Genomic DNA, 22020 nt, shown 5'->3' with positions numbered 1-22020 from the left:
AACTAACTCTCTCTTAACTATTTGAAAAATTCATGTTTTCTATTACTCATACGCATGTCCCGAAACATCAGGTCATTCGGTACAACCGCTATAAAACATGGAAAATGTTGTAATTTTTTAAAAACTTGTACTGAATATAAAATATTTGATTGTCCTTTTGCTAGCTAGCTAGATATCAGCCTGTTAGCATTGTTTGAAAATATCGTCATTTGGTATAACCAAAAGTGTCATTCGGTAAAACCAAAATTTTGGTTAAACTGAATGACTTTTTTGGTGACAAATTTTGTCCATCTTGTAAAAAATGACAAAAGCAGTGTTAATTGATTATAAAAACGACATAATCTCATCGTTAACACTTAATAAAACTTCAAAATTAATTATATCTCCATTATGTTTTCTTTTTTACACTTTTAAAAACCCATATTACTGTATTGTTACAATAATTCATGAGACAGGCAGTGCTTTATAAGCGGCATAATTAATGCATTAAAAATACTTTTAAAATGCATTATAAAGGCTTTAAGTAAAGTGTTTCTGAGAATTGTTTCTACACCAATTTTTTTCAGCGCACTTGATGAAAAATGTGAATATTGAGATCTCAGACATTTTTTAGTGCAAATCTGAGCGCAGTTTGAGATCTCTTCTGAAACTCACAGATGTGAGATTACTGGCCTCATTTTCTACTAGTGACCCGTCCTGTGTTCAGACTCAATGATTGTGATGAGATTTTACCACATTTTCACTGTTATTTTCCTGTGAAGCTGCTTTGAAACAGTCTGTATTGTATAAAGCGCTGTAGAAAGAAATGTGCCTGGACTGTGATGAATAATGTGCGTTTCTCTCTCTCTCTTTCCCAGCTGTGCTTCAGGTTTCAATTTCACTCAATAAAGTGGAACTGAGTGTCGGAGAGTCTAAATTCTTCACATGTACAGGTAAGAATTGAATATTAACACATGTACATCTCAATAATCCCTCACACTAATGTTTCCAGATGATTGTGGCCTAAAACCGGCAGTACATTCTCTCAAAAAGTCTCTTCTGCTCACTAAAGCTGCATTTATTTGATCAAAAATACAGTAAAAAATGTGAAATATTATTACAATTTAAAATAGCTGTTTTCTATGTGAATATATAGTGAATTGTAATTTATATCCAGTGATCAAAGCTGAATTTTCAGCATCATTACTCCAGTCTTCAGTGTCACATGATCCTTCAGAAATCATTCTAATATGATGATTTACTGCTCAAGAAACATTTATGATTATTATCAATTTAGAAAGCAGAAACCATTTTATTTTTTCAGGATTCTTTGACAAATAGAAAGTTCAAAAGAACAGCATTTATTTGAAATAGAATCTTTTGTAACATTATAAATGTCTTTACTGTCACTTTTGATCAATTTAATGAGTCCTTGCTGAATAAAAGTATTAATTTCTCAAAAAGAGACCCCAAACCTTTGAGCGACAGACTCACAATTATCTTCAGAAACATTCAGAGCTACTGAATATGCAGTAAACATGAAGAAATAAGCTCAAGGCGACAATTATGCAACGCAGTAAATGTGTCTGTGATTTCTGTAATGAACACAGTAAGATTATAAAATATAACTGAGTTAACAGAGTTAAAATGTTATAAAAACATTTTAAATTATTCACAATAATTGAAAAAACTCTATTGTTCATCTCTCATTAGTTTAATAGAGATATGATTTTGGGAATATGAATATGATCTCATAGATTCTTGACAGAAAATAATCAATCTGAATAAAGAATAAGAGAAATAAGAGAAAATACGGTTTAATACGGTTACGTTCACACATGTCAGGTATTTACAGGAGCGACTCTCGTTGCACGTTCATACGGACAGTATTCGAGACGCTGCTGTATGAACGGGACATTTCGAGACATCCCGTCAATCCCAAACACTGACAGTGTGAACGTGGCCTTATTAACGCTCTGTTCCAAAACCTAGTGATCTGCACCTGTAGACAGAATCATGCACTCCTGATGTGAAGGATGTTTGTGAAGTGAAATGCATCATATATATCCTTCACAGAAAAGGCAATCACTGAATGCATCTTTGGAAAAAAGTACGCAGTGCTGACTTGCTTATTGGTGATCTTGTGACATGCAAAAATCTGATCATAAATAAGATGCATTACTGCTAAAAAAAATAAGATGCAATGCTAATTTGACAAAGAATCAAAGACTGTGCCGCATCGCCACTGCTCACTGACGCTCATGTTGCTGAATGTGTGACGCCTCTTTAAATGTCACTAGATTTTGGAACAGAGTTTCATTTGCAGCACTATGAATGTTTATATAAAAACACACAGAAAGGGTTTGATTGATTTGCTGGGGAAAGTATGCTTATTACCACAGAAACATCATATTAGAAGTTAAAGAATTCTCTTTTAAACTTATCCACAGATTTTATCCACCAAATCATTATTTACAAGCATTTAAAACATAATAATATAAACTGTCTAGCACTTATTTTCGCATTGGACTTTTGTTTCTCACTTTAATGCGACTTTTTTGGCTTCACTAATTATTCTGAATATAATAAACAAGTTTTTTTTTTTTTTTTTTTTAAAAACAATAATTATTTTTATTATATTTATTTAATTAATTAATTTACTTTTATTTTTGACCAAATTTCACATCCATAAATGCAAGTATTCTAATAAGAAACCCAACTTTATGTTTACTGTAAATCTTTATTTGTACATTGGCAATATTGGAGACTTTACCAATTATTTATTATTTATTTATTACCAATTATATATCTTGATACCAAATAGAACTTTTATTATTTATTTTGATGTTTCTACGTCCTGCTTGATTCATTTATGTTGTAGTTATTTGTCTCTTTCTATTTTTTTTTTTCCTTCTATTTCCTTGATTTATGGATCATACAAACCTAATTGAATATTGTTATTTTTTTTTGCAATTGAACAAAAATATATATAATGATACATGAAACAGTGTTATTTTAGTATAATTGAGGTACTATTATTTTGAATCGGTTTTTATATGAATTATGAATTATCTGAATTATTTTTATATTTTCTGTTTTCATTTTATTTTTAAAGTTTTATATATATATATATATATATATATATATATATATATATTATGCTTTTGTCATTTTTATATATATATTAATTTTTGTTTTAGTTATTTTAGTACATCAGTTTAAACTAACTGAAAATGAGACCGAGTTAAAAAAAAAAAAATGTTTAAATGTTTATTATATTTTAAGTAATGAAAATGGTTTTTTTTTTGTTTTTTTTTTGCATTGATCTTGTTTTCCCTGTCAGGTTTATATATATATATATATATATATATATATATATATGTGTGTGTGTGTGTGTGTGTGTATATATATATATATATATATATATATATATATATAAAGTGTTTAGTGGTTTGAGCACAAGCACATTTTGTCATTTCGCCTCTTGAATTTCTCTGCCCACCTGTTGATTCACCTGTTGGATCTCAGTATGACAGCGGAGTGATTAACTTTTTCGTCGCCTGATTACCCACACGGACGATGTGGTGTTGCCATGACAACAAATTGATTTCTTTCCGCCGTTCATACGCCAGCCGTCCCAAAATGCATTGGCTTCTGTGAATTTCACTGCGCGTCTGAGCGGGAAGCGTCTCGGCGGAGCTCTATCAATATACAGAGCGAGAACAACCGGGAACACATTGATCAGAGAGACGCTGCGAGGGCGAGGGGACGTGAGAACGGCCGTCTGCCCCACGGGGGCATCGAGACATCATAAATCATTTCATAAGGACAGGAAGCACTTCAACACGCTGATATTTCACTCACTTCACTGCTAAGCAGTTTTGGGTTATCTAAGGTTACAAATACAGTCTCCAGTGATGGCTGGACAAACGTGGAGTTTTTCTGTTTTGGTTGATATTATTGTGCAAACTGTTTGTTGGTTTTGAATGTGCATTAGACGTAAATGTGATTTGAGAAAAGCCGTGGAATGGGTTTGAATGGGGTCTGATGTGTTAGTTTAGCCATAAATGAAATCTCTGTCATCGTTCACTCACCCTCAAGTTTTGACTGTGATCAAAAAAATCACCATAAAAGTCTGACTATAGCAGCATAACACCTGTCTGAATGACTTCTTCTGAAGTGAAGAGATTTGTTAATGACACCAAGCATTATCATTGCCACAAATGTGTTATGTTGAGAAGATTTCAGCTAATAGCAAATTAAATCTGTGTCTGTTCCTCACAAACCTGACACTCATTTCAAAAGACTTGGAGTGTATTGAATGAGTCATATGGACTAATTTTATCATACTTTATGGTGTTTTTTTTATGGTGTAGTGTTGTAATACTCAAGACCGGTCTTTTAGAAAGTCATTTTTGTCTTGGTCTCAGAATAAGAGGACTCAGGATTTTATCTGAAGACTGGTCAAGGTCACAACCTCGAGGAAATCACTAAATTGCCGGTGCACTGTCTGATTTATTTGTTATCATTATTGTGATTTGATGTAAAACTTACTGCTTAAAATGCAACCAATACCTTATTTCTAATGTGATTTCTTTTGTTACTGTTGTGCCGGGATCAAAATCAATGCAGGAGTGTTTAAAAAAAAAGTCAAATGCCCACAAATTTAAGATATGATTACGTAAAAGGACTTCTACGAAATCTTGTTTTTTATATTATAACGTAGGATAGAATTAAGAAATATCACAAGAGCAAGAGAGCTGTTTTCTCGAATATGAGCACGATTAAAAACGTGATATTGATTTTATACAAACGATCAATAAACATTGTGACTTTTACATAGAAGTTTTTGCTATTTCAGCAACGAAAATAGTTCAAAACAAATCCATAGCAGAACTGTTGTGCTTTTCAAGCAGTACGCTGCAGTGATTCATTACTAAATGAATCAGCTGCTTTGAACAAATTGCTTGAATAAATGACTCCGTGACTCACTCATTAAGTGTTTTGTCGCCACCTACTGGCGGTTTTAGTTTCATATTTAAAAGTAGACCTATCATTTTATTTTTCTATCATATTCCTATATTAAAAAATGTATTTTTAAAACATCTCAATATTATTGTGTAATTGTACCAACTGAGATGTTCTGTGCCACCTCTGCAACACAAAGATGAATTTTATTGTTAGTGATTTGATTGGTAACAGCTCTATATAGTGTCTTATTATTGCAATAGTATTTATTGATTATATATCATTTCACAGACAGATGATATGGATCTTTTAGATGAGTGCTGGTCTGGTCTTGGTCTTGACTTGGTCTCGGTTTAGGTGGTCTTGACTACAACTCATACTATTGGTAAAGAGAAAGACAAATGACAAATAGCTTTTCCACAAGCTGAGGGAAATACTAATTATATATATATATATATATATATATATATATATATATATATATATATATATACACACACACACACACAGTATATATATTAAGAAACGCCATAAATGTAACACACGCCAATAAAATAATGCAATAAACATTCATTTAACAACATGAGATCTATCACAAAACCTTGATGTTCATGCAACATAACGAAAGACTAAGAAAAAACAATTATTTCAATGAAAAACCATCAAATGTGATCTGGGAATGTCAGTTGCTTGTTCTGTTTCACTTCCAAGGACAGTGTTTTTCTTTAAAATTGCATGAAATGTCTTGTTAGACCTATGATAGTTCTTTTGCATTCCACGTAAAAAAGAAAATAAAAAATGTTATTTGGGTTTGAAAATGTGGGTGAGTAAAAAAACAAAAAACAAAAACAGAGTATTCTGCACTCTTTTTGGTGAGTGAAAACATGGTTAAAAGAGCTAATGTTGAAAAATACACATGCAAAGAGCTGGAGACGTGTAAAAATCCATACACAGTGTAGATCTAGTGATGCAAATAACACCAACATCACCTCAATTAACTCAGCAGATTGAACCTCTATTGGGTTTCTCACCTGTTCTGTCCATGAAACTCTCATCTTTCTAACACCATCACCCTCGAACCCGCTAACAACCATCTCCCGTTCCTCCATACGTGACCTGTTCCGGGACTCCAGCGCTCTCGCGGGGAGGTTCGAGAGTTCAGGTCCTTCTGATTGCAGAGGGCCAGAAATATCGCCTCCCACGCGGCTGCTTTATGACCTTCAGCTGAGCAGCTTTACAGACGAGAGCACCTGGAGTTTGCATATGGCGCTCTCTAATTCTCCATGTGGCCTCTCGTTAAAGTCGCTGGCTGCCAGAGCTAAAGAGGTGTCGCAGATTACAGCGAGTGTAAAACCAAGCGAGACGGCTGCGTCTGAGAGTTTGAGGACATGTTGCATGTATTGGAAATATTTTGAACAAGGTTTCTAATTGCATTAATGAAGACTGATGCAAACACTTTGGTTTTATGTTTTCTTCAGCCATTGGTGAGCCGGTCAGCATAAACTGGTTCAGTCCTCAAGGCGAGCGCATCATCTCAAACCAGAGAGTGATCGTGCACACAGAGGGCGTGCGGTCCAGGCTAACCATCTACAACGCCATCATCGAGGATGCTGGGATATACCGATGCCAGGCTGTGGACGCCAAAGGACAGAGCCAGGAGGCCACGGTGGTGCTGGAGATTTACCGTGAGTCGATTAACATGAGCGGCTATAATCATTTACTTAGTCAAGATCATGATGGAGAGACGGTAACATAATGTTAATGAGATGTATTGGATGAATGTAAAAATGTAGTTTTAAAAAATCTTATTTAAATATAATATAATATATTATTTTTGGTATGTTTTCTATGAATGCTGTGGTGTTGCTTGACTGTAATTTAAAAAATATATATTTAAATATATATTATATTATATTATTTTTTGGTATGTTTTCCACGAAAGCTGTAGTGTTGCTTGACTGTAATTTAAAAAAAATCTAATTTAAATATAATATAATATAATATAACATTTTTGGTTTGCCTTCCTTGAATGCTGTGGTGTTGCTTGGCTGAGTTGAGCTTCTTCACCTCACAGCAAGCGAGTTTTATGTCGGTTTTACTGATATAGAGGCATATTAGCACTGAATTTAAATGAAGCTTGACACATTGACATGACACTCCAAAAGAAACCTTGCGATTATTCTGATCTGCCACAACCAAAGCCACACACCTTTCCCCTGTGCAGCTCTTCTTCAAAGCACGATTTCATCTGAGATGGAGGAAATTAGCCAAAATATGTGAGGTTAAACGTCGTCAAATCAGTCAGAGCTGGCAAATTTTCATTTAAGAATTCATTTAAGACAGAATAGTGTTATATACTGTAGCAGAAAGCTCTACTTGCATGTAGAAGCAAAAGTAGTCTTATTTTCAGACTCATTCACAGACAGTCTGTAATTATTGTAAAAAATTGGCAGGTTAAAGCTGGCTTTAGCCTCCAGAGGCGTTTTTACAGTACAAGACTGGTGCAATGAGCACTTTTTTTTGGAATAACTAGACTCTGGATCTGCTAAAACCGCTCAGGTTAATGACATCAAACCTTTAAAAGATACCCACTGTTTTATTATAAAGGGGCTTAATGTAAGAATGTTCATGTATTAATCACTTTTTTTATTGCCAATGTGTGAACAGCTTGTAACAAAACTTTAGAAAACTAGACCTTTCCTGACTTCCTAGGTGGTCTATGAAAGCCTGTCGGCTGATGTTTATGTAAAGGACTCGGGACGGTTTTGCCGGGAAAATCAAAAGCACTGTCATTTTTGTTGTGTTTATTTTTTTATTGAGAGGAGTACGCAGCACATATTCATCTAAACGTTGCTCTCAGCAGAGAAAGGCTTCTCTGTGAGTATATCGGGGCTTTGAATCACGATCAGTCTCTTGTGCGTTACTTGTGCATGAGTGTGAACACGAGCAGTAAGTTGCTGCTGCAGTTCACTTAATGGCCACTGGTGTCGCTAATAACAAGGGTTTCTGAATTCTACATATTGCCCCTTTAAGCAAGTTTTATATTTACTGTAAATATATAAATAGCATACGGAGCCTCGCAAATGACATGCAGGAAAAAAATAGTAAGATAAATCATGTGCATGGTTTAGCTCATCGAGGAAACGAATTAGTAAATCATGCGCACGATTTAGCAAATTGAGCGAACAAAATAAATCGTGTGCACGATTTATAAATAGAGGGAATGAAATAGTGAGTCGTGCGCATGATTTAGCAAATCAAGGGAACAAAATAGTAAATCGTCCACACGATTTAGCAAATTGAGGCAACGAAATAGTAAATCGTGCGCATGATTTAGCAAATCGAGGGAATGAAATAGTAAATCGTGTGCACGATTTAACAAATCGATGGAACGAAATAGTAAATCGTGCGCACAATTTAGCAAATTGAGGGAACGAAATAGTAAATTGTGCGCACAATTTAACAAATCGAGGGAAAGAAATAGTAAATCGTGTGCACGATTTATTAAATTGACAGAATGAAATAGTAAATCGTGCGCACAATTTAGCAAATTTAGGGAACGAAATAGTAAATCTTGCGCACGATCTATTAAATCGATGGAACGAAATAGTAAATTGTGCGCACGATTTAGCAAATCGACGGAACGAAATAGTAAATCTTGCGCACGATCTATTAAATCGATGGAACAAAATAGTAAATCTTGCGCACGATCTATTAAATCGATGGAACGAAATAGTAAATTGTGCGCACGATTTAGCAAATCGACGGAACGAAATAGTAAATCTTGCGCACGATCTATTAAATCGATGGAACAAAATAGTAAATCTTGCGCACGATCTATTAAATCGATGGAACGAAATAGTAAATCTTGCGCACGATCTATTAAATCGATGGAACGAAATAGTAAATTGTGCGCACGATTTAGCAAATCGATGGAACGAAATAGTAAATCTTGCGCCTGATTCTCTGAACGTTCTGAATCAAGTAGTAACATTTAAAAAAAAAATTAGACAAATGTCCAACAAAAACATTTCAGAAAAAACACTCCATAAATAACATTATTCATGAGAGCACTAGATAACTTTGAACAAACGTTACTGGAAGAACGTTTGTTCATAACTTTAAGAGAACCTTGTCAGAACATTAGCTAAAGTTCTGAGAATGTTCCCTGTTAGCTGGGCCGCTGGCTCTTATGATAAATTGCTATGATAAATTTGTAGTCCTTTTGGACAGAATGAGATGTCATTATCCATGAAGTTTGGATGAGTGAGTTAACTTGACTTCACTGACTCACTCAGTGTTGATGTCATTCAGGCCAAATGGTACTATATATTGTATATTATGAAGGTCGATAGACACAGAAAATGAAAAGCAAATCACTCCCATCACATTTTGTTTTTGTCTAAATCTACTTTCATCAATAAGATGGTTTCCTTTTCTCAGAAGTGACAAGATTGAGTGATTTATGTCAGATGACCTTCAGTGCAGTCTGTTTGGACCGTATTCTCCACAGCGTCCTCGCGCTGAAATGAAGCCAGATCTTCAGAATTTTCAGTGGGTCAATGAGGGTAAACGCTGAGTAAATCTGTGTAATAGTCGCCGTGTAGAAACAAGTCCCAGTGCGCCGCTCTGCCCTGACCTCACAGCTCACGCCAAATTATGAGATTCAGAATAGAAAATGATTTCATTCTACAGCGAGAGAGATTCTGTCTGTTTACAAGCACACTTTTGGAATAACTGAGAGGATGAATGCCATCACATTCAAAGCATGCAAGAGAAATCGTGCTGGTTTCACAGAGGTAAATGTTAGTGCAAAGAAACTCCATAATAGTTATTAATTTTTTTTTTAATAATACTTTTTTATTCTATTTCAGTTGACGTTTATTTTTGTTTCAGGTAACTAAAACTAAAGTGTTTCTATGGTTTTAGTTTCAATAAGTTAACTGTATCTCTGACTCGTAATTGCAGGATTTGTTTTCGGGTTGTTGAGATCTCTTCTGTACAGGAGGCACCTGTGAGATTAATGGGATCTTTTATGTTGTCGTGTTTGTCTGGTCACAGAGAAGTTGACGTTCCGCGAGGTGAAGACGCCGCAGGAGTTTCGTCAGGCCGAGGACGCTGAGGTCATCTGTGATGTCATCAGTTCACCTGTGCCAGCCGTGTCCTGGTTCTACAAGAACAGAGAAATCACGTCCGAACCGAACAGTAAGAACTGAGACGATTCATTTAACCCTCTGGTGCCGCGTGGCAGTCAAAAATGACCTATTTTATTATTATTATTATTATTATTTCAATGAAATTAATGTCCTATATGTTAGTTTGATTAATGTTTTTATTTAATATTTTGTATTTTTAAGGGATTTTATGGTACTACATTATATTTATAGAATAGTTTGGTCTCTTTTCAAAGATGACACTTGGCTGAATATTGCTGAAGTGAAAAGTAAAAAAAAAAAAAAAAAAAAAAGTGAAACTAAAAAATAAAGTTATAGAAGTTAAAGTTTATTATTATGAAAAATGCACAAAAATACTATTTTTAAATGTTATATGAAATGCATATTTTTTAAAACATGTTTTACTCTAAAATTGTGAGAAAATTAAAGCCATACAATATATGCCATACAAGCTGTGCTCCAAATTTGAGGTTGATATCTCAAAAAATGAGCTTTCAGTCAGATTTTGTTTGGGCGCAGTACCAAACATTTCCACTAGATGAAATTCATTTCCAATACGCTCATTTTTGACCGTCTGACTATTTTTTTCAGGACCGTTTAAACTTTTCGAATCATGTCCATGATTTTTGTGTGTGTGTGTGTTCACATAGCAAGTGCCAAAACTTTTACCAAGTTTTGTACCATTTCGATGAAGTAAAAAATTCTAAAAAACAAAACAAAATGAACAGCGCTATGGTATAATATGGTACTATACCATACTAAATACTCTAAAGTATTTCAGAGAATACCATGAAATTAATGTGGTACATGTTCCAAAAAACCATAGTACCGTGTTACTTTTTGATGATGTTTTGTTTTTGGACCGATAATTCTTTATAATTGCAGTACAGATATTTTATTTAGGTTCATCTATTGGGACTTTAGGGTAAGTAAACTATTCTCTTTGAATCTTTTTCTCTTCAACTTGCTTTACTGTTTAACTATTCTAATAGTAAAGCAAGTTAAAGAGAAAATGACTCGATGTATAACGTATAAATGACGTATAAATGTCTTAATGTCTGTAAGTAGATAAGAATTAGTACTCACATTGATTAATCATGATTAATCGCAAAGGTTTGTAAATATATAATGTGTGTGTGTATAAATATATACACACACACACACATATATACAAACTTATGTTAGATGCAATTAATCACGATTATCGATTTGACAGCACTGATAAGAATAGATGCACAAACACTTTGTACAGAAAGATGCACAAACACTTTGCAATGTAAACAATTTATGAAAAGGTGTTTGTTGGGTTTGAAATGCTAAAACAATAAACCACAATCAGTGTCTGGATGCAGTGAAGTTCTCTGCTGAGGGAATGAAAACTTCCATCTACATTTAAGGTGTCAAACCCTTAATTGGAATTCAAAGGCAGAACTTTGACAAGCTATCTGCACTTTCCAGCCTGGGAGATTAAAAGATGGAGATTTGATTATTTTTATTCTAATTAGGGAGCCGGTTATAAATGTCTCTCCTGGATGAGAGGAGAAAAGGTGTGTGTTTATCGGCGAGGGATGACAAAAGTAAAAGAAAGGCTGTAATCCTGAAGGTGTTTCATTTAGCAAATGTCCTTGAAATGGAAGCAGAAGTCGTTTTGAGGATTGATGATAATATTTTCCTATTATTGTGCTCAGATGAAAAAGGAGTCTGTTGATTAAATCCTCTGCGTTTTTTTCATTTCACCGCACACAGGACTATATTTCTGTCAAAGGCTTTAAACATAACAGAATGACTTTAATTTCTCTTAAAAACCTTATGCCTGGTTTTTAAGGTTGGTGATCAATCCAAAGAATCCAAGAGGTCTGAAGGGCTCTTTGGCACAGACACAATTTATTTTTTTATTAGTGCCATTTGCTCAAAGATTAGTGTTTGAACATTTCAGCATGTAACTTGTACGATTAAACCCATGCAATTTGTGTCATATAGGACTGTCTGTGGCAGGCTGTGTGTTAATGTGTACTAGAACACCATAGCAACAGCATATGCACCACTCAGAACATCTTAGCAACTGCATAGCAACAGACTAGCAACTACATGGAATACCAAAGGAACTGCATAGCAAGATGGTGGCAAACACTCATAACACCTTGGCAACTGCATAGCAACACACTAGCAACCACCTGGAACACCCCAGCAATTGCATAGCAACATGTTGGCAAACACTTAGACCATCTTGGTAACTGCATAGCAACACACTAGCAACCACCTGGAACACCACAGCAACTGCATAGCAACATGTTGGCAAATGCTCAGAACACCCTGGCTACTGCATAGCAACACACTAGCAACTATCTGAAACAACCCAACAACTGCATAGCAACATGGTGGCAAACACTCATAACACCTTGGCAACTGCATAGCAACATGCTAGCAACCACCTGGAGCACACCAGCAACTGCATAGCAACATGTTGGCAAAGACATAGAATATTCTGGCAACTACATAGCAACACACTAGCAACCACCTGGAACACCCCAGCAACTGCATAGCAACATGGTGGCAAATGATTAGAACACCTTGGAAACTGCATAGCAACACACTAGCAACCACCTGAAACACCAAAACAACTGCATAGCAACATGTTGGCAAACACTCAGAACACCCTGGCAACTGCATAGCAACACACTAGCAACCACATGAAACACCACAGAAACAGCATAGTAACAGACGCTAAAAACACACTAGCAACACATTGGCAAACACTTAGAACACCCTAGCAACTGCATAGCAACACATTAGTAACCACTCAAAACAGCCACATAGCAAACGCATAGCAATATGTTGGCAACCACTCAGAACACCCTAGCAACTGCATAATAACATGTTGGTAAACATTCTAAATACCCTAGCAACCACTTAGCAACATGTTGGCAATCACTCAGAACACCCTAACAGCTGCATAGCACTAAGAACACACTAGCAACAAGATAAACAACCACCTGTAACACCCTAGCAACTGTAGTGCAGAGAACAATGTAGTAATCACATAGCAACACCCTGGCAACCAGTATGGCGAGGCATGCTCCACTCACACTCACAGATATTAGTTTTGATGTCTGTGTTTCTCTCTCTTCCTGAAGGCAGATTTCAAGTGCTTCCCAGCAACAACCTGCAGATCCTGAGAGTGAGCAAAGCTGACGAGGGCGTGTATCGCTGTGAGGCGCGTGTAGAGGCCCGAGGAGAGATCGATTTCAGGGACATTGTGGTGCTGGTGAACGGTAAGAGTTGTTGTTACATGTGTGTACTTCCTCACTGAGCTCTGAACAGCTCAATAACCGCATAGCGCTCGACTGTACGAGTGTTTCAGTGTCACACTGTAGCTTATCGACTCACAGTTAAGAACCATTTACTTCTCTAAGACGAGCTCCTTCACTGACGCCTGTCAGTACAGAAGAATCTGCACGTTCTGAAAGATTCGATGAAGTTGAAGAAACAATAAGGTGATCATGATCGATCGTTGTTTAAATCAACAATCAATTAATTGACTAATCGTTAACCTCTTAATTCCGAAGCTGGGGTGCGCCAAGTTATCACTCAAAACTCAAAATAGGTGTCGTTTTAAAGCTTAGAAGCTTGGTTTTACAGTGAATATAGGGAATATGACCATCACTTAACAAGTGCTTTTAAATTTGCTTACATATTAGAAAAAATAACTGCTTTACATGAACATGTGATCTGTAAAATCAGTGTACATAACAGATAGACTTGTGTCATATATTGTTAAAAAAAGGTCTCAAGTAGCAGAATTCATCAAGCATTTTTGTTTCAGTTAGAGGCCAAACTGTACTAAGTACTTGCATGAAAAATTGCTGCCGACCAGTGTTAATTTTGACAGCAAATTTTGATTTAGTTTTAGTCATAGTCTTTTCACTAAAATGCCATTTAGTTTTAGTCATATTTTAGTCAGTTTTAATCTTGTTTTAGTCAACTAAATATCATAAGATTTTAGTTGACTAAATCTTCAGTAGATTTAGTCAACTAAAATCTAATGGGTTTAGTTAAACTGTAATGCATTAATTAAGAATTTCTCTGGAAATTCCAAACTCATTATATACTCCATGGAGTTCAGTAGAACCGGTTACATTTGGTGCCGTGACCCGGATGGGAGTGAGGTTTAGAGGAGGTTTAGGGGGGTGAGTAGGCCAGTAAGAGCTGTGCGTGTAAACCTCATTCCCCTGATCACTCAAGAGGTGCTCTAGCGACTGACGTTAGAGACTGCAGACTTTAGCCTCCCTGTTAGAGCGCCCGACTCCCATGCCAGTGAGCGGGCAGTTTGAACAGGAGGGGTTACATTGGTGCCATGACCCGGATGGGAATGAGGTTTAGGGGGGTGAGTGTAATTGGTGTAGGCCAGTAAGAGCTGTGTATGTAAACTTCACTCTTCTGATGTCAAGAGGCGTTCTAGAGGCTGCGGTCTTTAGCCTCCTTGTTAGAGCGCCCAACTCCCATGCCAGTGGACCAGGGTTCAAGTCCCACTTAGAGCGGGCAGTTTGAACAGGAGGGGTTAAATTGGTGCGGTGACCCGGATGGGAGTGAGGTTTAGGGGGGTGAGTGTAATTGGTGTAGGCCAGTAAGAGCTGTGCATGTAAACTTCACTCTTCTGATGTCAAGAGGCGCTCTAGAGGCTGCGGTCTTTAGCCTCCTTGTTAGTGCGTCCGACTACCACGTCGGCGGACCTGGGTTTAAGTCCCGCTTAGAGCGGGATGTTCGAACAGGAGGGGTGACATTGGTGCCGTGACCCAGATGGGAGTGAGGTTTAGGGGACTGAGTGTGACTGTTGTAGGCCAGTAAAAGCTGTGAGTGTAAACCTCACTCCCCTGATGTCAAGAGGTGCTCTAGAGGCTGCGGTCTTTAGCCTCCTTGTTAGAGCACCCGACTACCATGCCGGCAGACCCGGCTTCAAGTCCCGCTTAGAGTGGGCGGTTCGAACAGGAGGGGTTACATTGGTGCCGTGATCTGGATGGGAGTGAGGTTTAGGGGGGTGAGTGTAATTGTCGTAGGCCAGTAAGAGCTGTGCATGTAAACCTCACTTCCCTGATGTCAAGAGGAACTCTAGAGGCTGCAGTCTTTAGTGTCCTTGTTAGAGCACCCGACTCCCATGCTAGAGACCACGGTTCGAATCCCGCTTGGAGCGGGTGAGTAGAACCGGTTACACGAAGCATAGCTGATTATTGTGTTTTTGGTTTTAGACTGTTAAACTAGCTTAACCAGCAAGACTTCCTTGGTCAACCAGCTTTATCAGACCAGGCTAGATGACAGGTTTTGCTGGTTAAGATATGTCTATGATGGTTACATCCCTGTTAACCAACATAAACCAGCCTGAAGAGACCATTTAAGACCGTCATGCTGGTCTTTTCATGTTCAGACTAAAATGGGCGTTTCACATTACAAACCCACACATAGTTTATCATCTCAGCATCTTTACACTCAATTTTCTGCTGACTAGATTTGTGACTAAATGTTTCAATTAACATACTCTTCAAGCTTCCGTGACTCACAAGTAAACGACGACCTTATCTTCGCGAACGCTTCACAAAATCCCGCCTGTCTTTTGAACTCATTCATTTACCTTGTTCCACGAAATGAGCCGTCGTCAGGATTTGATAGCGTCGAGCTCTGCCTGAACGGACACAATAGTATTTGCACAACTCATACTTCTTTAAACTGATGTAATAACATGCAAGGAAGAAAAAAAAAGTGTATTGCATTCAATTTAGCATCACCACTTATAGCTCTCAGGAAGATCCAATAAGCTCGCTCAATGAGGCGCATCCTATTATCCCGAAGACATGGCAAGCACCGTCTGCCACGGCAACAGAACAACCTGCTGCTTAAATCACTTAGCAAGCGCTGACTAGAAAGCGACAACGCCTGAGTCTCGTATCCAAGACCAGAGATTGAATCCAGAATTTTCCCCTAGATTTATTCCCAGCCTTGGCTAAGCTGCAGTGGATCGTAACGGTGTGTTGGAACGCCATCCGCTGTTATAATGAAATGCCCCCTCCTGCTTTGACCTTCCTTATTGAATTAACGTGGTCATTTTGCATATGCGCGCCATCTGTTTGAGGCTAGTTTGGAAGATTATAGAAACTCTTTGAGAGAAATATGATTGGTGATTGTGTTATTCAGCCGAAGACAATATTTACAGGAAACAAATGTTTTATACGGTTTAGCATGCAAGTTATGTTTCTAAATTCATTTATAGCATCATTACTAATGAATGGTTTTATATATATATATATATATATATATATATATATATATATATATATATATATATATGACCATTAAATATGTGTGTGTATATATATATATATATATGTCATATTTACAGTAAGAATTCACATATGCTTCACATAACTTCTCAGAGCATTTTTAGGCACAAACAGTATATCAGGAGTAAAGTTACATTTCTAAATTCAAGTACAGCATCACTTTAATAATTAATATTAAGTTAGGTTAGTTAAAAAAAAAATAGTGTTTGACATCACTAAGTCATTTGTTGAACAACTAGTCAACCACCTTGCCAGCTGTCATATGTTGTGTTTTTAGATGATGTTGCGCTTGTGTCTCCACCACGCTTCTTTACTAGCTTAAAGGGTTAGTTCACCCAAAAATGAAAATTCTGTCATTTATTACTCACGTAAGACCTTCGTTGATCTTCGGAACGCAAATTGAGATATTTTTGATTAAATCCGATGGCTCCGTGAGGCCTACATAGGGAGGCATAGGAAGATCCATAAAGGTACTAAAAACATATTCAAATCAGTTCATGTGAGTACAGTGGTTCAATATTAATATTATAAAGCGACGAGAATGTTTTTGGTGCGCCCAAAAAAAAAAAAAAAAAACGAATTATTTAGTGATGGCCGATTTCAAAACACTGCTTCAGGAAGATTCGGAGCGTTATGAATCAGTGTGTCGAATCCACAGTTCGGAGCGCCAAAGTCACGTGATTTCAGCAGTTTGGCGGTTTGACACGCGATCCGAATCATGATTCGACACACTGATTCATTACGCTCCGAATCTTCCTGAAGCAGTGTTTTAAAATCGGACATCACTATATAAGTCGTTATTTTGTTTTTTTGGCGCACCAAAAGTATTCTCGTCGCTTTATATTATTAATATTAAACCACTGTACTCACATGAACTGATTTAAATATGTTTTTAGTACATTAATGGATCTTGAGAGAGGAAATGTCATTGCTGGTTATGGAGGCCTCACTGAGTCATCGGATATAATATCTTAATTTGTGTTCCAAAGATCAACAAAGGTCTTACGGGTGTAAAACGGCACGAGGGTGAGTAATTAATGACAGAATTTTCATTTTTGGGTGAACTAACCCTTTACCCAGCATGACTTCTCTAGGTTGACCAGCATGCCTATGAGCACGTAACCAGCAGCAGCATTTATGACATTCTGAGCTTGTGTTTTCAGCAGGGATTCTTCAAATAATTGAGCAATTACTTGTGAAGTGCTTTGTCTTTGTTCTGGTTCCTTGTTTGTTGCATCTCAGTTTCTTCTAACTATCCTGTACATTTGTGTATGTGGAATACATCTACGGCGATGATTAGCATGCAGACGTGCACAAGCGTGCTCTTTCCGCGCCCTTAACCCTGACTTTCATCATCAGAGGAGCGGTTTGAGCGCAGACAGGGGTCGAATCGGCAACTTCTCTCCGCGTCTGCTTGATCCTTTAAAAGGAAATGTCACTGAGATGTCCTTCACTGATACACATCACCAAAATAAAAAAAACGAGTCATTTCAACCTCTTTGAACTCAGGCGAATTCTAACAGGGAGCAAATCACAGAGCAGCGAATAATGATTCTGCTCAACTGCAGTGGGCGGCGAGAAACGTTGTTGAGGTCTGTTTTATTCTCTTAAGTCATCGTATCAGATGGATTCGGCTCATCAGACTGACATGAAACAAACTTGTTTTGAAATAAGGACATTACTTTGGGAAATTAAAGGGAAATCAAACTGAAGAGAGAATGTAAATAAACGGCTGACGTGGTTTGCTGCAACAATGTTTGATAGTTAAATAAGTTTAATTACAGACAGGAGACAAAGTTTAGAAGAAAAATATAAATTTGGTTTAATTTGGTATATATATATTCTATGCTAATATAAACTATGGAAGCTTGTTTCCGCCACGGAATAAAACAATTTAAAAGATAATTGCAACTTTTATCTCACAATTCTGACTCTTTTTTTTCTCACAAATGTGAGTTTACATATCGCAATTCTGACTTTGTTTCTCAAAATTGTGTTATAAAGTCCAATTCTGAGAAAAAAAAACATTTTCACTTTTTTCTCAAAAAGTTTATAACTTGCAATTCTGACTTTATATCTCACAATTCTGACTTTATAACTCGCAATTCTGACTTTATGAATCGCAATTCTGACTTTATAACTCGCAATTCTGACTTTATGAATCGCAATTCTGACTTTATAACTCGCAATTCTGACTTTATGAATCGCAATTCTGACTTTATGAATCGCAATTCTGACTTTATAACTCGCAATTCTGACTTTATAACTCGCAATTCTGACTTTATGAATCGCAATTCTGACTTTATAACTCGCAATTCTGACTTTATGAATCGCAATTCTGACTTTATGAATCGCAATTCTGACTTTATAACTCGCAATTCTGACTTTATAACTCGCAATTCTGACTTTATAACTCGCAATTCTGACTTTATGAATCGCAATTCTGACTTTATAACTCGCAATTCTGACTTTATGAATCGCAATTCTGACTTTATATCACGCAATTCTGACTTTATAACTCGCAATTCTGACTTTATATTATTCAATTCTGGCTTTATAACTCGCAATTCTGACTATATCTCGCAATTCTGGCTTTATAACTTACAATTCTGACTTTATAACTCGCAATTCTGACTTTATAACTTGCAATTCTGACTTTATAACTTGCAATTCTGACTTTATATTATTCAATTCTGGCTTTATAACTCGCAATTCTGACTTTATATCTCGCAATTCTGGCTTTATAACTCACAATTCTGACTTTATAACTCACAATTCTGACTTTATAACTTACAATTCTGACTTTATAACTCGCAATTCTGACTTTATATCACGCAATTCTGACTTTATAACTCGCAATTCTGACTTTATATCACGCAATTCTGACTTTATAACTCGCAATTCTGACTTTATAACTCACAATTCTGACTTTATATCTCACAATTCTGACTTTATAACTCGCAATTCTGACTTTATAACTCGCAATTCTGCTTTTATAACTCGCAATTCTGACTTTATAACTTGCAATTCTGACTTTATAACTCGCAATTCTGACTTTATAACTCGCAACTCGCAATTCTGACTTTATGAATTGCAATTCTGACTTTACAACTCGCAATTCTGACTTTATAACTTGCAATTCTGACTTTATGGATCGCAATTCTGACTTTATAACTCGCAATTCTGCTTTTATAACTTGCAATTCTGACTTTATAACTCGCAACTCGCAATTCTGACTTTATAACTCACAATTCTGACTTTATAACTCACAATTCTGACTTTATAACTTGCAATTCTGACTTTATAACTCGCAATTCTGCTTTTATAACTCGCAATTCTGACTTTATAACTTGCAATTCTGACTTTATGGATCGCAATTCTGACTTTATAACTCGCAATTCTGCTTTTATAACTTGCAATTCTGACTTTATAACTCGCAACTCGCAATTCTGACTTTATGAATCGCAATTCTGACTTTACAACTCGCAATTCTGACTTTATAACTTGCAATTCTGACTTTATAACTCGCAATTCTGACTTTATAACTTGCAATTCTGACTTTATAACTCGCAATTCTGACTTTATAACTAACAATTCTGATTTTATAACTCACAATTCGGACTTTATAACTTGCAATTCTGACTTTATAACTCGCAACTCGCAATTCTGACTTTATGAATCGCAATTCTGACTTTACAACTCGCAATTCTGACTTTATAACTTGCAATTCTGACTTTATGGATCGCAATTCTGACTTTATAACTTGCAATTCTGACTTTATAACTCGCAATTCTGACTTTATAACTTACAGTTCTGACTTTATAACTCACAATTCTGACTTTATAACTCGCAATTCGGACTTTATAACTCGCAACTCGCAATTCTGACTTTGTAACTAACAATTCTGACTTTATAACTCACAATTCTGACTTTATAACTTGCAATTATGACTTTATAACTCACAATTCTGACTTTATGACTCGCAATTCTGACTTTATAACTTACAGTTCTGACTTTATAACTCACAATTTGGACTTTATAACTCGCAATTCGGACTTTATAACTCGCAACTCACAATTCGGACTTTATAACTAACAATTCTGACTTTATAACTTGCAATTCTGACTTTATAACTAACAATTCTGACTTTATAACTTGCAATTCTGACTTTATAACTAACAATTCTGACTTTATAACTAACAATTCTGACTTTATAACTCGCAATTCTGACTTTATAACTAACAATTCTGATTTTATAACTCACAATTCGGACTTTATAACTTGCAATTATGACTTTATAACTCACAATTATGACTTTATAGTTCGCCATTCTGACTATAACTCGAAATTGCGAGTTTATAATTCACATGCATATCATACATTTCTGACTTTATAAAAAGCAATTGCAAGTTTATATCTCGCCATTCTGACTTTATATCACGCAATTCTGAGAATTGTGAGATGTAAACTCGCAATTGCGAGAAAAAAAGTCAGAATTGTGAGATAAAAAGTTGTAATTAATTTTATTTTTTACTCAGTGGTGGAAACAAGCTCGCACTGACTTTACCTGCATTCAACATACAGAGAGAAATGGAGAAACATGTGACTTTATTAAACATGCATGATTAACTGTCTGTCTGGTGTCATTCCAGTTCCTCCGGTTCTGTCAGTGCCGCAGCAGTCCTTCAACGCCACCGCCGACTACCAGGAGTCAGTGACGTTCACCTGCATCACCTCCGGCTCCCCCGACCCTCAGGTGACCTGGTACTGGTGGGTAACAGTAACGTTTGTCAAGAGAAACTCTGAATGTTGGTGCCCAGCTAACAGGGAACACTCTCAGAACTTTGGCTGACGTTCTAGCAAGGTTCTCTCAAAGTTATGAACAAACGTTCTTCCAGTAACATTAAAGGGATAGTTCACCCAAAAATGAAAATGAAGACATTATTTACTCACCCTGCTGTTTTTCAGAGAACATTCAAAAATAACATCCCCATAATGTCTGCAGAATGATAAAATGGAATGTTCGCATAACCAAGAATATATACATTTTTAAAAAACTGGACATTTTGAACATCCATAAATAACATTTTCATAACTTAACGGGAACTTTCTTAGAACAGATTTTTTATTCCTAAAGCTTTAAGATCCAGCGGTTGGGCGTGTGTGAGTGTGCTATCTAGGGCGCTGGACATCATTGCTAGTATATAGGGCACAGTGTCCTCGATTCATTTATTCTATCTGTATGCAAATCGCAGCGGGTCTGTGGCGTCGGGCCGTGAAGAGGTGATCTGTGCTTTGATCAGCTGTTCAAAGCCTTCCATGATAACTCAGGTGAGGGCTGGAATTGCTCAAACTCTGGGTTTTCTCTGAAATCTTTCTTTTGTGTGAAGGAGAAATTGAACGTGCCCGTGAAAATGTTTGCTCACTGACCTGTGTGGACTAGAAGAAGTTGCACTGCAAATGTTAATGTTAAAATGCATGTGAAAGTACTCTGGAGAAACATCTGAGAATCTGGAAACGTGGAGAACAGGCTCCATTTGTTCTCCATGTAGTCTCATTGCTGTCTGGAG

The 22020-nt window shown here is 36.5% G+C and overlaps 2 protein-coding genes across 2 annotated transcripts in view; one reads left to right on the top strand and one right to left on the bottom strand.

Moving 5' to 3' along the window:
* LOC127521108 (amyloid-beta A4 protein-like) overlaps window positions 1-22020 on the bottom strand; it is a 337319-nt gene that overhangs the window by 136372 nt on the left and 178927 nt on the right. The window lies entirely within an intron of this gene.
* The window catches only part of LOC127511475 (neural cell adhesion molecule 2-like), a 65692-nt gene that overhangs the window by 5739 nt on the left and 37933 nt on the right, over window positions 1-22020 (top strand). Inside the window, exons 2-6 of the mRNA XM_051892301.1 lie at window positions 846-932; window positions 6426-6632; window positions 10009-10152; window positions 13256-13393; window positions 21103-21220. Coding sequence (XP_051748261.1) covers window positions 846-932; window positions 6426-6632; window positions 10009-10152; window positions 13256-13393; window positions 21103-21220 — 694 coding nt within the window. The remainder of the gene's footprint in view (window positions 1-845; window positions 933-6425; window positions 6633-10008; window positions 10153-13255; window positions 13394-21102; window positions 21221-22020) is intronic.

The sequence above is a fragment of the Ctenopharyngodon idella genome, chromosome 1 (genome assembly GCF_019924925.1).
Source record: "Ctenopharyngodon idella isolate HZGC_01 chromosome 1, HZGC01, whole genome shotgun sequence".
Taxonomy (NCBI): domain Eukaryota; kingdom Metazoa; phylum Chordata; class Actinopteri; order Cypriniformes; family Xenocyprididae; genus Ctenopharyngodon; species Ctenopharyngodon idella.
Note: the sequence above shows the minus strand (reverse complement) of the source record. Positions and strands in the feature narration are given on the sequence as shown.